The 14,606-nt window shown below is 38.3% G+C and overlaps 1 protein-coding gene across 1 annotated transcript; it reads left to right on the forward strand.

Annotated features, from left to right (window-relative positions):
* Nucleotides 1-463: 463 nt before the first annotated feature.
* LOC119771826 (zinc finger protein 239-like) lies at nt 464-12,836 on the forward strand. The gene is made up of 2 exons (XM_038267999.1): nt 464-723; nt 9,830-12,836. Exons 1-2 carry the CDS (start codon nt 564-566, stop codon nt 11,098-11,100), a joined length of 1,431 nt encoding a protein of 476 aa, XP_038123927.1. The 5' UTR covers nt 464-563; the 3' UTR covers nt 11,101-12,836.
* Nucleotides 12,837-14,606: the final 1,770 nt, after the last annotated feature.

Consider the following 14,606-nt stretch of genomic DNA (forward strand, 5'->3'; position numbering starts at 1 on the left):
TAAAATACAAAAGAGAATTGGACCAATGAGAAGATCAGAAAGGAACAGGAGAGAAGAGATGATTATTTCTCGACTTAGAATAGGACACACTGGATTGAATAGATGGTTATTTTTTATAGGGAAGCATCAGACAGGGAAATCTGACTGTGGGGAAGATGAGACTATGGAACATGTCATTTTGAATTGTAGTAAATATTCGATACAGAGACACAGGTTAATAAGGAAACTTAGTGACATGAAAATTAAACTTGACATTGTCGATTTATTGCAGATGGAATCAGGAAGCAGAGGATATCGGGTTATATTTGAATTTTTGAAACAGATTAGGTTGTATAATAGGATATAGTTGTTTTTGTTTTTTTCCCTCTGCCATGTGGTCCACACTCCATACCAGTTGGTGGCGGTAATGCTCACCTAACATTTTTTGCCAACCGCCAATAAAACTCAATAAGTAGATGAAGAAGAAGTAGAGGAAGTAAACCAACAGGCAACAGTCAGGTGGAGTGGAGGCAGCCTGGAGTTTTTCCTTCATTAGTTAAATATTTTCATTTGTTTCAGTAAAAATGTCTTCAGTTCAGCGTCTGAGGGAGTTTATCAGAGAGCGACTAACTGCTGCTGCCGAAGAAATCTTCACAGAGGTTGATAAAACCATCGTCCGCTACGAGGAAGACATCAGACTGATGAAAACCTACTGGAACCCGCAGATAAAACTCCACAGAATCGGTAAGAAGCTACAGAAAGTGTCTGATAAATATGTTTGAACAGTTGCTGAACTCTCAGATTTACTAACAGACTTCAGTCTCAGAGGTTCCGCTCAGATCAGTGTTTCGTCCATCTGAGTTCAGCCTTTATTTATTCATTAAACGACCACCGCGCTGTTAGCCAATGGAGTCGTACGTCCGTACGTGGCGACCATTTTACCACAGTCTACCCGCTCACAGCATTACTATAAATGCTCATTGACATTATTTACGTTTTTAATGCTTCATTGGCAATTCCATTTAACATTACAGAAGTAATCAAACATCAAGCGTAGATATACAACAGTTGGTGAAACGTTGGGCAATTTTAGGTGAAAGAATAACTTTAAGAAGGACAAGACATAGAAGTTAAAAAAAAAATAAAAAAAAATAAATAAATGAAATAAACAAATAAATAAAATAATAGCTAGGGGTTTACGATGAGTTTACGGTCATTTACAAAATTGTATAATTTTATACCAAAATTTTGAAGTTTGGCTTGGTCCCCATGTATTTTTTTCGTGAATGAAAAATGTCCACATCATGAGTAAAACATTAAAGGCCAGGTCCTGCAGGTCTGTCATTTGTATTCCACACAAAACATTCTCTTTGTCCAGATGAGAAGGAGAATCAAATTTAGATGAACACTAGAAGCAGAAATCTTCCCAGAAAACTTTCACATACAGTCAAAAGAGAGGTGACCAACAGTCTCAATTTCACATTCACAGAAGGTGCATCATTTTCTTCAAAAGTAAAACGGAGCCTCAGAAATTCCCTGGAAGGTTAAATGTCAGTGATTATTTTGAAATGGACTTCTTTAACCTTAGGAGCAACAGGAAACTGTAGATATTTACTCCACAATTTTACCACTTTCTCCTTTGGAAAATGCTTGGAGATTAGGTTTCTGTGGGATGAATCGGGGTGAAATTCCTTGACAAACAAACTACGTATGACATTGTTGGTTAGCTTTTTATCAATAACAGACTGAGTAACAGAGAGGGAAGTTTTACCTGGACATGGTTTAGGAGTAGGTTGTATGACATTATGATCAGAGGCTGAGGAAGGACTTTGATTAATATATTATCTTGTTTTCTGTTATTTAGTTTGAATTTAGATCAAAGAGTTTCGAAAGGTAAAAGAAATTCCCTTGTCATCAAGAATGTGCATTATCGACCATATACCACTTTCTAGCCAGCTCTTGTAAAATAAAGACTTGTTCCTGAATAGGACTTATCGGGAGTTCCATAGTGGGTGTTATGAGGAGTAAAATTATGCTTAAATATTAGTTTCCAATAAAGTAAGATGCATTGATGAAAAGAAGAAAGTTTAATAGGAAGTTTCTTAGGATCAAAATCACATTTAAGAAGGAGGTTAATTCCTCCTAATTCTATAAATATTTTGGAGGGGATATGAAACCAAAAACTATTTTCATTTTTCAGAAAAGATTTGAGGCAATTCATTTTAATCATGCTCTCTAAACATTCAAAATCTATTGGTTTCAGACCTCCATGATACTACTCTTTAACCATTGCTCCTTTCCTAATGTAGTGCGTCTTGTTTTTCCAGATAAAGTTGAAGTTAATTTGATTTATAGCTTTAATTGCAGGTTTAAGAAGGGATATGGAGTAAGCTGGATAGATAAATCTTGAGAGACATTTCATTTTTGTAAGGAAAGTTCGACCAAAAATTGATATGTCACGTTGAGACCACAAATTTAAGTCACACTACCGTTACAAAGTTTGGAGTCACATTGAAATGTCCTTATTTTTGAAGGAAAAGCACTGTACTTTTCAATGAAGATAGCTTTAAACTAGTCTTAACTTTAAAGAAATACACTCTATACATTGCTAATGTGGTAAATGACTATTCTAGCTGCAAATGTCTGGTTTTTGGTGCATTATCTACATAGGTGTATAGAGGCCCATTTCCAGCAACTATCACTCCAGTGTTCTAATGGTACAATGTGTTTGCTCATTGGTTCAGAAGACTAATTGATGATTAGAAAACCCTTGTGCAATCATGTTCACACATCTGAAAACAGTTAAGCTCGTTACAGAAGCTACAAAACTGACCTTCCTTTGAGCAGATTGAGTTTCTGGAGCATCACATTTGTGGGGTCAATTAAACGCTCAAAATGGCCAGAAAAAGAGAACTTTCATCTGAAACTCGACAGTCTATTCTTGTTCTTAGAAATATAGGCTATTCCATGCGAGAAATTGCTAAGAAATTGAAGATTTCCTACAGCGGTCTGTACTACTCCCTTCAGAGGACAGCACAAACAGGCTCTAACCAGAGTAGAAAAAGAAGTGGGAGGCTGCGTTGCACAACTGAGCAAGAAGATAAGTACATTAGAGTCAAGGTTGAGAAACAGACGTCTCACAGGTCCCCAACTGGCATCTTCATTAAATAGTACCCGCAAAACACCAGTGTCAACATTTACAGTGAAGAGGCGGCTGCGGGATTCTGGGCTTCAGGGCAGAGTGGCAAAGAAAAAGCCATATCTGAGACTGGCCAATAAAAGAAAAAGATTAAGATGGGAAAAAGAACACAGACGTTGGACAGAGGAAGACTGGAAAAAAGTGTTGTCAGTACTAGGGCTGGGCGATAATTCAATAACGATATATATCGATCGATAGACGTGTGGCGCAATAGAAAAAAAGAGGGTCGATAAAAGTTCGATAAAAAAGAAACGCAGTTTTCCTTCCTTCTCATTGTAGCCTAGCATGTAGGTTTATGCTAGTCACTGCTTCCTCCCAACCAATCACAATCGCGGACCCAGGCACGACGTCACTAAGCGCCGCCCTCTCAAACCACAACACAGAGCACATGAAGATGCAGCAAGGAGAGGCGGAGGAAATTGTTCCAAAGAAAGGTTTTTGTAGTTCGGCAGTCTGGCAGTATTTCGGTCATGGCAAGTCGGACCAAAAACAAACCACAGTCATCTGTAAAATGTGTCGGGAACCAGTGAAAACCAGTCTGATAACGAAACCAACTTTTTTTTTTTTTTTTTATCATCTCAGCCGCTCACAGCCGCAGGAGTACGAGCTGTGTAGGCCTCGGCGCGGCTCTCCTCCGAGGAATCTTCGGAAAATATATATATATTTTCAGTTCTGGGCAGTTTCCCACGTAGTTCTAACAATTGAGATAAAAATGCTAAGGGGCCAGCAACTTCAAAGTAATAACTCAGGTTAAAGCAGGAAACGGGGGCGGCGGTGGGGGGGTACTTATCCATCCATCCATTATCTTACACGCTTGTCCCAATTGGTGTCGCGAGGGGTGCTGGTGCCTATCTCCAGCAGTCAATGGGCCAGAGGCGGGGTGGGTATTTATTTATTTGTTATATTTATTTTGGTCACTTTTCTGGTCACTTTAGTTTATTCTTTGTCAGTATTTAATAACATAACTCAGATCTCTTTTTTTCTTTAAAACAATTCTGTTATGGTTAAAAAAGTTGGTTAAATAAAGATTTAATTCGAAGTCTGTATTTGTGTTTTTTATTAAAATTAAATCATTTAGCAATATTATAAAAAGTTCAGGCAGAGCTGGACATAAAATATGGTTTCAAATCTTTTCAATAATTATCGATATCGATCAATATGCATTTTTTTTTATCGATAAGCTTTTTTTCTATATCGCCCAGCCCTAGCCAGTACTGTCATGTGTGTTTGTTACAGGACTAGCAAATACGTCATCAAAGCACTGATTGTTTTTTTTTTTTTTTTGTTGTTTTGTATAAGTCATTATATATTTAAAATATTAAATTACCACCCAAAGAAAACGCAAATTCTAAACTGCACAGGTAGCCTTTAAAAAGTGTTTGGCTTACCGCATTTTCACGACCATAAGGCGCACCGTACTAAAAGGCGCAGTCCCAGTTATGTGTGCCATTTCTGTATTTAACACACACATAAGGCGCACCGGACTATAGGGCACGTTTTTTATATAAAGGTACATGTCCTATACTACGTTTAAATACCTCTACTGCGTATTTAAAAATAGAGCGGGAGCAAAACTGAGTATGATTGTGCTTTATTCATGTATTTATTTCAAAGTATTAATCAAACCTGAGAGCTGGCCATGAGACAGACACATCGCAGATGACAGAGCGCTGTGATCACTCCTAAATTAACTTAAAATCCTGAAACCTGCCGGCAGAATATGTTTGCTTTTATTACCGGTATCCTGGTGCCTGCAGTTTAAATTATTTAGATGAAAAACACCTGCCAGCCGCCGCGGTGAACCCGGAGGCTGCCCAGCCTAGTTGAAGGGATTTCTACTGTCGGTGCACCGCTGGTATGTGGGGGTCTGAGCGCCTCCGACAGAAATAGTATAATCCGGATGAACTGACTGCCATTATTAAGTTTTCAGGTGGACTTTCTTACTTAAAAACATAATAAAACCACTTTATTCCCACTGATCACAGCAAATATAGCTGCAAGATTTAGATTATTTAGATGAAAAAACACCTGCCAGCCGCCGCGGTGAAACCTGAGGAGACCCGGCCCAGAGGCTGCTGTTGAATTAAGTTTTCAGGTAGAAAAATAGAGCGGGAGCAAAACTGAGTATGATTGAGCTTTATTCATGTATTTATTACAAAGTATTAATCAAACCCATCAAAGTCATCATCCTCTGTTTCTGAATTAAACAGCTGCGCTAAATCAGACATGCCAATTTCCCCTTCTTCGCTGTCAGAGTCACTTTCCGTGCCGGGCGGCTCCTCAGAAATAATGCCGGCTTTTGCGAAAGCTCGAACAACAGAGCCAGCAGACACGTTAGCCCAAGCATCTACAATCCATCCACAAACTGTGGCCCTGTGCCCGGCGCTGCCTTCCACTTTTCGTGAAACTGTGGTCTCCGTCTGTCATCCATCGCTCCCACGCTGCTCGCAGCCTTACTTTGAACGGCTGGTTCAGACCGACGTCGAGCGGTTGAAGTTCCTTTGTCAGACCCCCGAGATAACAGCGAGGACAGCGTTCATTTGATTCACCTTTTTTTTTCACATCGGCTGTGAGATGGGCACGCATGGAGTCACAGATTAACAGCGATGGTGATGCGTGGAAAAAAAACACCTGGTCTCCTCACATACACCTGCCTCAGCCACGCTTTCATCATCTCCTCATCCATCCAGCCCTTTTCATTTGCCTTAATATCATATGTCATCAGAGCGATGTGTCTGTCTCTCGGCCAGCTCCCAGATCAGCTTCTCTGATTGGTTGATGTGGCGCTTCCAGCAGCAAAACTTCAATTTTTCCATCTCGAGCAGCAGCAGCACGTTGGCGGCGCGTAAACGCTCCCGACGCGCTGCGCCTGCTGCTCAAAACGCTCTGCTGGACCTTTTGCTGCGCCTATACGCGCGTCAACCATTGACTTTGCATGTAAACTCGCTGCTTCTACTGCGTCCGGTTCACACCGATGTCAAGCGGTTGAATAACAGCAAGCACAGCATTCATTTGTTTCACCATGTTTTTCACATCAGCTGTGAGATGGGCACGCATGGAGTCACAGATTAAGAGCGATGGTGATGAGTGGAAAAAAACCATCTGGTCTCCCTTCATTCAGCCACTCTTTCATCATCTCCTCCATTAGGTGGTCTCAAAAGTTGCAGTTACAACACAAATAGGGCGCACCGCACCAAAGGGCGCACCGCACATTTTGAGGCAAAAAAAAGACGTTTATGTGTGCCTTATAGTCGTGAAAATACGGTAACTTAAAGAGTTGCTGTCTGTAAGAGCACGTGTGAAATTGAAGTCAGCGATGGGAAAAGTAGAAAAAAAATTTTGAGCTATGCTCTTGCAAATTGCAAATGTATACATTGCAATTCTGGCTAAATCTGACTTTTAACAACATAAGTTGTTGCTTATATGAGTTCGGAAAATGATTTTTTCCTCTGTGAGGAAAGGGGTCTTCAGCTCAGGAAAATTCCATGGTGGGGCCTTGTCTTCCGTACTTTAGCTGCCTGCAGGTGGGCCTGTTGTCATATTTTATGTCTGATATATTATATAACGTTTAAACTGAGTTTATTCAAATCAATTTATGTTGAAGTCCATTAAAATTCATTTTAATCACTTAAAAAAGTAAAGTAGGATAATATTCGCATCTTTATTTATAGATGACTCAAAAAACTATAAAAGAAAAATAAATTGTTTTACTGGAGTAAATATACACTGCCTGGCCAAAAAAAAAGTCCCCACCAAAAAAAAGGTCACTCACTCTAATACTTTGTGGGACCACCTTTAGCTTTGATTACGGCACGCATTCGCTGTGGCATGGTTTCGATAAGCTTCTGCAATGTCAAAAGCTTTATTTCCATCCAGTGTTGCATTCATTTTTCACCAAGATCTTGCATTGATGAGGGTAGAGTCTGACCACTGCGCAAAGCCCTCTCTAGCCCATCCCAAAGATTCTCAATGGAGTTGAGGTCTGGACTCTATGGTGGCCAATCCACGACTGAAAATGATGAGTCATGCTCCCTGAACCAGTCTTTCACAATTTAAGCCCGATGACTCCTGGCATTGTCATCTTGGAATATGCCTGTGCCATAAGGGAAGAAAAAGTCCATTGATGGAATAACCTGGTCATTCAGTATATTTAGGTAGTCAGTTGACCTCATTCTTTGAGCACATACTGTTGTTGAACCTAGACCTGACCAACTGCAGCAACCCCAGATCATAACACCGCCCCCACAGGCTTGTACAGTAGGCACTAGGCATGGTGGGTGCATCACTTCACCTGCCTCTCTTCTTACCCTGATTCGCCCATCACTCTGGAACAGGGTAAATCTGGATTCATCAGACCTCATGACCTTCTTCCATTGCTCCACAGTTCATTCTTTATGCTCCCTAGCAAATTTAAGCCTTTTTTTTCCGGTTAGCCTGACTGATTAGTAGGTTGCTTACGGCTACACAGCTGTTTGGTCCCAATCCCTTGAGTTCCCTTCGCATTGTGCGTTTGGAAAAGCTCTTACTTTCAGTATTAAACATAGCCCTGAGTTCTACTGTTGTTCTTCTTCGATTTGATCTCACCACACGTGATCGTCGATCACGATCATTCAGGATTTTTTCCGGCCACATTTCTTCCTTGAAGATGATGGCTCTCCACCATCCTTCCAGTTTTTAATAATGCGTTGGACAGTTCTTAACCCAATTTTAGTAGTTTCAGCAATCTCTTTAGATGTTTTCTCTGCTCGATGTATGCCAATGATTGGACCCTTCTCAAAAAGACTAACTTCTTTTCCACGACCACGGGATGTGTCTTTCAACATGGTTGTTTAGGAAATGAGAAGCAAGTCATTCCACCAGTTGGGGTTAAATAAGTTGTTGCCAGCTAAAAGATAATCGCCCATGCAGTAATTATCCTATAGGAGGCTCGTACCTATTTGCTTAGTTGAATCAAGGTGGCAACTTTTTTTTGGCCAGGCAGTGTCATTTTTAAAAATGACAAAAGTGCTGAACCGACAATACAGCAAAAAAAATTTCAGGGTTACCTCTGAACCCGGTGCACCCAAGGCCCAACAAGTTCACAAGTAAACCACAAAAAAAAAAAAAAAAAAAAAAAACATTTCAAATGACATTTCAAATATCCATATCTTCATGCAACATACAACACAAATATATCTAAAATTTATTTATTTTTTTTGGAGCTGCTGGGGCATAGAAGTGACAAGTTTTTTTTAAAATGAAACTAATAAAAGTCAGTAGCCTCAAGTTACCTCTGCTAATGTAAATTCCTACCGATCTACCATATAGGTAAAGCACTAGCACAAAAATGTGTTCTGTTTGTGTTAAGTCTGTAATACAGAACTTTTAAAAAGTAAACTAAATATTAAAAATTGTCTATTCTAAAAGCTTTCACACAACTGCTCTGAGAGAGATGCAGAACAAGTTTTAAACCTAGCCCCATTCTACATGGTATTAGCATTTGAACTCTCGGTCCAAGGACGCACCTCAAATTGTCATGTTTATGAGTATAAATGTCTCATTGGTCTAGCACACCTGAATAAATTAGCTATATTACACCCTCAGTGGGCTGCTTCTCCAAAGTTTTGGTAGTCATCTAATTAATTGATTTAGGTCTCATGAGGCAGGAACATACCTGAAACTATCAGACCAGTCTTCAAAGGCTGGAGTATCTCATCCCGGCCCTAACAGCCCTAATGGGCTAATTACCAACTCCACTACTTCCTGAACTTCAGCCAGCTCCTTTATTTCCTGACTGTCAGACCGATTAATCCAGGTATGTCTGGCCAATGCCGTCAGTTACTGAAGTCAGACGCACCTGTTTGTCTAGTACCTGCATCAGTTTGTCTAGTAATGAAAGATAGGAAACCAAGGAGTTCAAAATATACTGGATATGGAAATATAGCCCTTAGCTAAAGATGCCATTCAATCCAGTTTTTCTGCCAAAACCAGTTTCTTTTAGCCTTAAACCTTTGATTTTCTCCATCAAAAATTCTAAAATAAGGAAGGTCTTCAGACACGGAGGAGTTTTCAAACGAAAATAATTGAAGTTCTGTTGTTTAGTTTTTGTGTTCTGGATGACTGAGAACATTCAGCAACATGTTGTTTTGAGCTTAAAGGGATAGTTCGGTATTTTTGACATGAATCTGTATGGCATCCCGATCACAAGCGGCATGCAATCACACTGACTTACCCCTGGCAGCGTCCTGTGAGCAGAGTTATCGTCCAGCCATGTCTCCTTCCGCGGCGGAGGGAGACATGGCTGTTGTTGGGCTCGCTGTCTGAATGACGGCGCGCACTGATACGAACAGAGAGAAAATAGGACCAATTGATAACGACGTGTGACTTTTTCCACTACAATGTTTTTGGGATGCGAAAATATCACTCTTTTGGACACATAATGTTTTGGGAAGAGAAAAGTTTTATTTCGCTGTTCCTAAAAACCTGCAGGACTACTTTCGGCTTGACCAAAACTGGACGATAACTCTGCTCACAGGACGCTGCCAGGGGTAAGTCAGTGTGATTGCATGCCGCTGGTGATCGGGATGCCATACAGATTCATGTCAAAAATACCGAACTATCCCTTTAATACCATAATCAATTGCCAATTGTTGATATTTTTTCTGCCCTCAGATCTAAAAAAATCCCATTCCTCAAATGAGAAGGAAGCTTTGGCCATCCAACAGCCTTGTAACCAGTGGAAGATGTTCAGTCATGACCAGGAGGAAGCAGGACCTCATTGGAAAGGAGAGGATGAACCAAGACCTCTGATTAAAGAGGAAGAAGAATCTCCAGAACCTGTACCGATCAAAGAAGAAAATGAGATAACCGAATCTAAATGGGCTAGAGAGGATCCAAAAGAACCAGAATGGCTACTAAATGAAAAACGGGATGAACCTGGACCTCCATGGAATGAAGAAGATGATGAGGAACCAGCATCCATACTGAATATATTACAGCAGGAACAAAATTCTTCAGTATATATTTATGAGCAGGGGCAACAAGAATATTTGCCTCCTCAAAGGAACCAGAAGGACCTAAGCAGCAGTCAGGAGGATGAGAAGACTGTCAACACCCAGTCGATCACTTTGATGGAGACTGTTACTTTACAGGAACTAGAGTCAAGTGAAAGAAAACAAAGAACTGAGCAGCCTTCCTTTCATAGGCCTCCTGTATTGAAGAACAGTGATCATTATAAAAGCCACACAGGTGAACACTGTTTTTTATGTAAGCTATGCGGGAAACGTTTCTCTCATAATAGTTGTTTAAATTATCACATCAGAACTCATACCGGTGAGAAACCTTTTTCATGTAAGACATGTGGAAAATGTTTCACTCAGAATAGTCATTTGAAGGTTCACATCAGAACTCACACAGGTGAGAAACCATTTTTATGTAAGATATGTGGAAAAGGTTTTTCTCAGAATAATCATTTAAATGTTCACATCAAAACCCACACAGGTGAGAGAACTTTTTTATGCAAGATATGTGGAAAAGCTTTCTACAGAGCTGATCATTTAAATGATCACATCAGAACCCACACAGGTGATCACCATTTTACATGTGAGACATGCGGAAAACATTTCCTTCTTAAACGTACTTTAAATGTTCACATCAAATCACACACAGGTGAGAAACCTTTTTCTTGTAAGATATGTGGAAAAGGTTTTTCTCGAAGTAGTAATTTAAATGTTCACATTAAAACCCACACAGGTGAGAAACCCTTTTCATGTAAGATATGTGGAAAAAGTTTTCCTCGGAATAATGGTTTACAGGCTCACATCAAAACCCACACAGGCGAGAAACCGTTTTCATGTAAAATATGTGAAAAAGGTTTTTCTGAGAGTAGTAATTTAAAGGTTCACATGAAAACCCACACAGATGAGAAACCCTTTACTTCTTAGACAAATGGAAAAGGTTCCTTTCACATTTAATAGGAGCATCTTGTCGCTACCACTTATCTGTGCATTTTGGACGATTGGAATTATGTTAGATTCTTTTCATCCTGGAACATTGTTTTATCACAGGTCTAGGAGCTCTAACCACTGTCTTCATTAAACCACAGACTCTGACACTGTTTCACTCATTTACAAAGTCCTGGGTTTAACTCCCCCTTATATTTTATCCCTTATTGTTAGGAAATATTCAGTAGATTACAGATAAGTTCATTTAATAAATGAGCCCAAGATTAACGTCGGTCCTGGCAAACAAAAAAACTTCCAGTTTGCAGTTTGCTTGGAGTGGAATTAATGCCAAAGGACTTAAAGCTGAAGCAGCTGGTCATTGGTTCTTTGTGAAATTCTAAAGTTCATCAAAGGATCTGTTTAGAATGGATGTGTATGTGTGTTTATATAAGAACATCTCGAAATGAGAATACATGCCAATACATTTCCAAACAATCCTAGGAGAAAGTTTGGAGTTAGATAAAGCTTATTGAACATCCAGAGATGGCTTGTATTTAATACTTTTTAACTAGTGTTTCGTCTTAAAGGCAGATTTTAAAAAAAGATGAAAAAGAAAAGCTAAGTTTCATTGAAGAATCAATGTAATATGAGATTGGTACCAAAAATACCTCGAAGGGTATTGATGAAATATTGCAAAAAAGGTCAAACAAAAGACAAATGTTACCCACAGACTATAATAATCTGCTATTGACAAAATATTGAATCGCTTTTTTGTCCTGAATGTAGGTGATAAAATCCCTACCAGATTAGATTGTTCATTAGTGGTCCATTTAGAAATCATTTCTACCATGTATATATGTTTTTAGCCAACTTTAGACCAATGTATATATTGTTTAATAGTCTGTAAAAATTAATAGTGTGTTTTTTGTAACATAGTCTAAGTTTGATTGAAATATTGTCATTTTAGAGGCAGAAATAAATTGTTTATATTATAACCATTATTCTGACAACTGACTTCTTTTTAGAGTCCAAGGGTTTATTCTGACAAAGATTAGTTCCTTCTTACCCTTTACTATAGTTTTTCCAGATCTTTTCAGCTGTAATATAGTCTGAGTGGGGTATCTTTCAGCATTATTTCTGGATAGAAAGGTTTTGTCTTCATATCAATGTGGGGGGGTCCATACTGTTTTTCCACATTTGATTCAGAAACTCTCAAAATTAGGCGTATTTACTATTTATCCATCATGTAGTTTTATTAGGACAGTTTTAAAACCTGATCAATTCCGGCTTATCTCCAGGGCAATTATTAAACAAACTCTCAGGTCCAACATTGTTCAGCAAGGCCAGCTTTTGATCTTTACCTGACTACATACGTCACTTTCAGAGTACAGACAAATTCAGTACAGAGGTGGAAAAGTACTGCATGCTTCTAAATAGCAAAGCAAAAACAACTCTAAGGTTTCAGAGGGAGACTAAAATATTAATTTTCAGCTTTGGCTAAAATTATGTGTGTTCAAAAAGATGCACATCTTTTTATCTCCATTGGTAACATTGTATTAATTTATATATTTCCCATCTGCTTATTTTTTCTGCTATTTGTTTTCTTTTGTAATATAGTGTAACCTTTAGTTGACATCAAATGGAGGCTCCTTATAAGCTCACTGAGTTTTCCCCTCCTCCATAATAGTTTCTATAATGTTAACTGGTGATGTGCAAATAAATATATTTATACAATTGTATTGTTGTGGTGTGAAAAATGAACTCCCTATTCATTCTAACATTTTATTGTGTGTTCATTAAGTGCATGGATGGAGTACACTTAAGGGTTTGAGTGTGCAGGTCACAAGCAAGCAGCACAAAAGTTATAGTCTTTGGACAAGAGTCTTTGAAAGAGGTGATTAGTCAGTCACTTCATTTGGATGGAATTAAAATGGTCTCAGATAATAAAGTAAAACACCGGTGTGCTATTTAAATGCCATATCAAAGAGGTTTTATAATTTCCTTCATCTGCAGAATATTGCAATAACTGGAAATCTCCTCTCCAGGGTTGGTGCTGAGAAACTAGTCCATGCATTTTTTACTTCAAGGCTGGACTATTGTAATTCTTTACTATCAGGAAGTCCACAAACTGTAGTTAAAAGCCTTCAGCTGATCCAAAGTGCTGCAGTGACAACCTTCTCCTTCACCTTATTCCTCGCCTTTTTAGATGTAGTGCTGTTTATCTGTCTTTTTAACACATTCGCTTTTTTCGAAATCCTGGAATGCGTCTTTTTTTTTTTTTTTATAAACTTTATCATTTACAATACACAACAATACAAAACTGCATTGTGTACGTATCACAAAACAACAAAAACATTTGTCAGGGGCAGCATTAACAGAAAACATAAGTATAATAAGAAATGACAAAATAATCTTGTTTAAAGAAAAACAGTACCAAAGGTGACAAAAATACCAGATGCCACAGTGAATCAACACAATAAATTATCTAAAATTCCAGTTTGATTGCAAGCCAATTAAGTTGTTTTTGCTTTTTACTTGTTGAAGGTCGAATTGTAAATATATAATGTTTAAATTCAATAAAAAAAAAATCTGTAAAGTCAGGTTTTTTTCTCAAAAATTTGCATTTATGAAGATGAAATTTAGCCTTAATTAATAAATTGATAAGAAAACTCTTCGCATTCATTCTTTCATTTTGTTGAAAACTAAACAGAACATTTACCCAATATAACTGAAATCCTATTGATATTTTTACACAAAAGTACAAAAGTGTTGCCAAAATACTTTGGAATGATGACAAAACCAGAACAGATGAGTGACCGACTCTGGGCAAGTGTCACAGAAGGAACACCTAACATCAATATCAGAGTTGAAGATCTTTAAATCGACTTTAACGGGGTAGATTCTGTGTATGAGTTTAAACGATACTTCTTTAACCTTGTTAGTGAGAAGAAAGTGATTCGGGAGCAGCCAGATAAATTTCCAGGACATGTTAATATTAAAACGATCCCAGTATGCAACAACCACAGGAACAGAGGTCTCTTTCTTTTGAAACAGGGATCTAATTAATTTATTATTTTTTCAAGGAACAGGGTTAAGACAGATTTTGCCAACAGGAAAATGTATGGGAGTCAAAATGGGAGAATAACTGATTCTTGGTTTCTGTTTGAATAAAATACAAATTTCAGATGAAATAGCACCAAAAACTTTGGCATATATTCCAGGAGAGGCAGGAAAAATTTATTTAGAGAGAAATCCTTCATAACTCAGCAACAAACCATCATTGTTAAACAATTGGTCAACCAGAAAAATATTGTGAGTAAACCAAGAATTTAAAAAAAATTGTTTTCTTCTTATATAAAATGTCCTTATTATTCCGGTGAGGAGAGAAGTTGTGTTTATAGATGAGTAACCATGATAAAAAGGCCTGGCGATGAAAGTTAGTCTGATTGGGAGTTTCTGTACATCATAGTTACAAACTAAAAAGAAATTCAGACCACCAAATTTAG

Source organism: Cyprinodon tularosa, unplaced genomic scaffold (assembly GCF_016077235.1).
Source record: "Cyprinodon tularosa strain WSP-4 unplaced genomic scaffold, ASM1607723v1 ctg1184, whole genome shotgun sequence".
Classification (NCBI taxonomy): domain Eukaryota; kingdom Metazoa; phylum Chordata; class Actinopteri; order Cyprinodontiformes; family Cyprinodontidae; genus Cyprinodon; species Cyprinodon tularosa.

Excerpts from the sequence above, each read along its gene's own strand:
- LOC119771826 (XM_038267999.1), top strand. The coding sequence starts at position 564 with ATGTCTTCAGTTCAGCGTCTGAGGGAGTTTATCAGAGAGCGACTAACT. Across the intron at positions 724-9,829 it reads GATAAAACTCCACAGAATCG|ATCTAAAAAAATCCCATTCC; the intron begins GTAAGAAGCTAC and ends TTCTGCCCTCAG.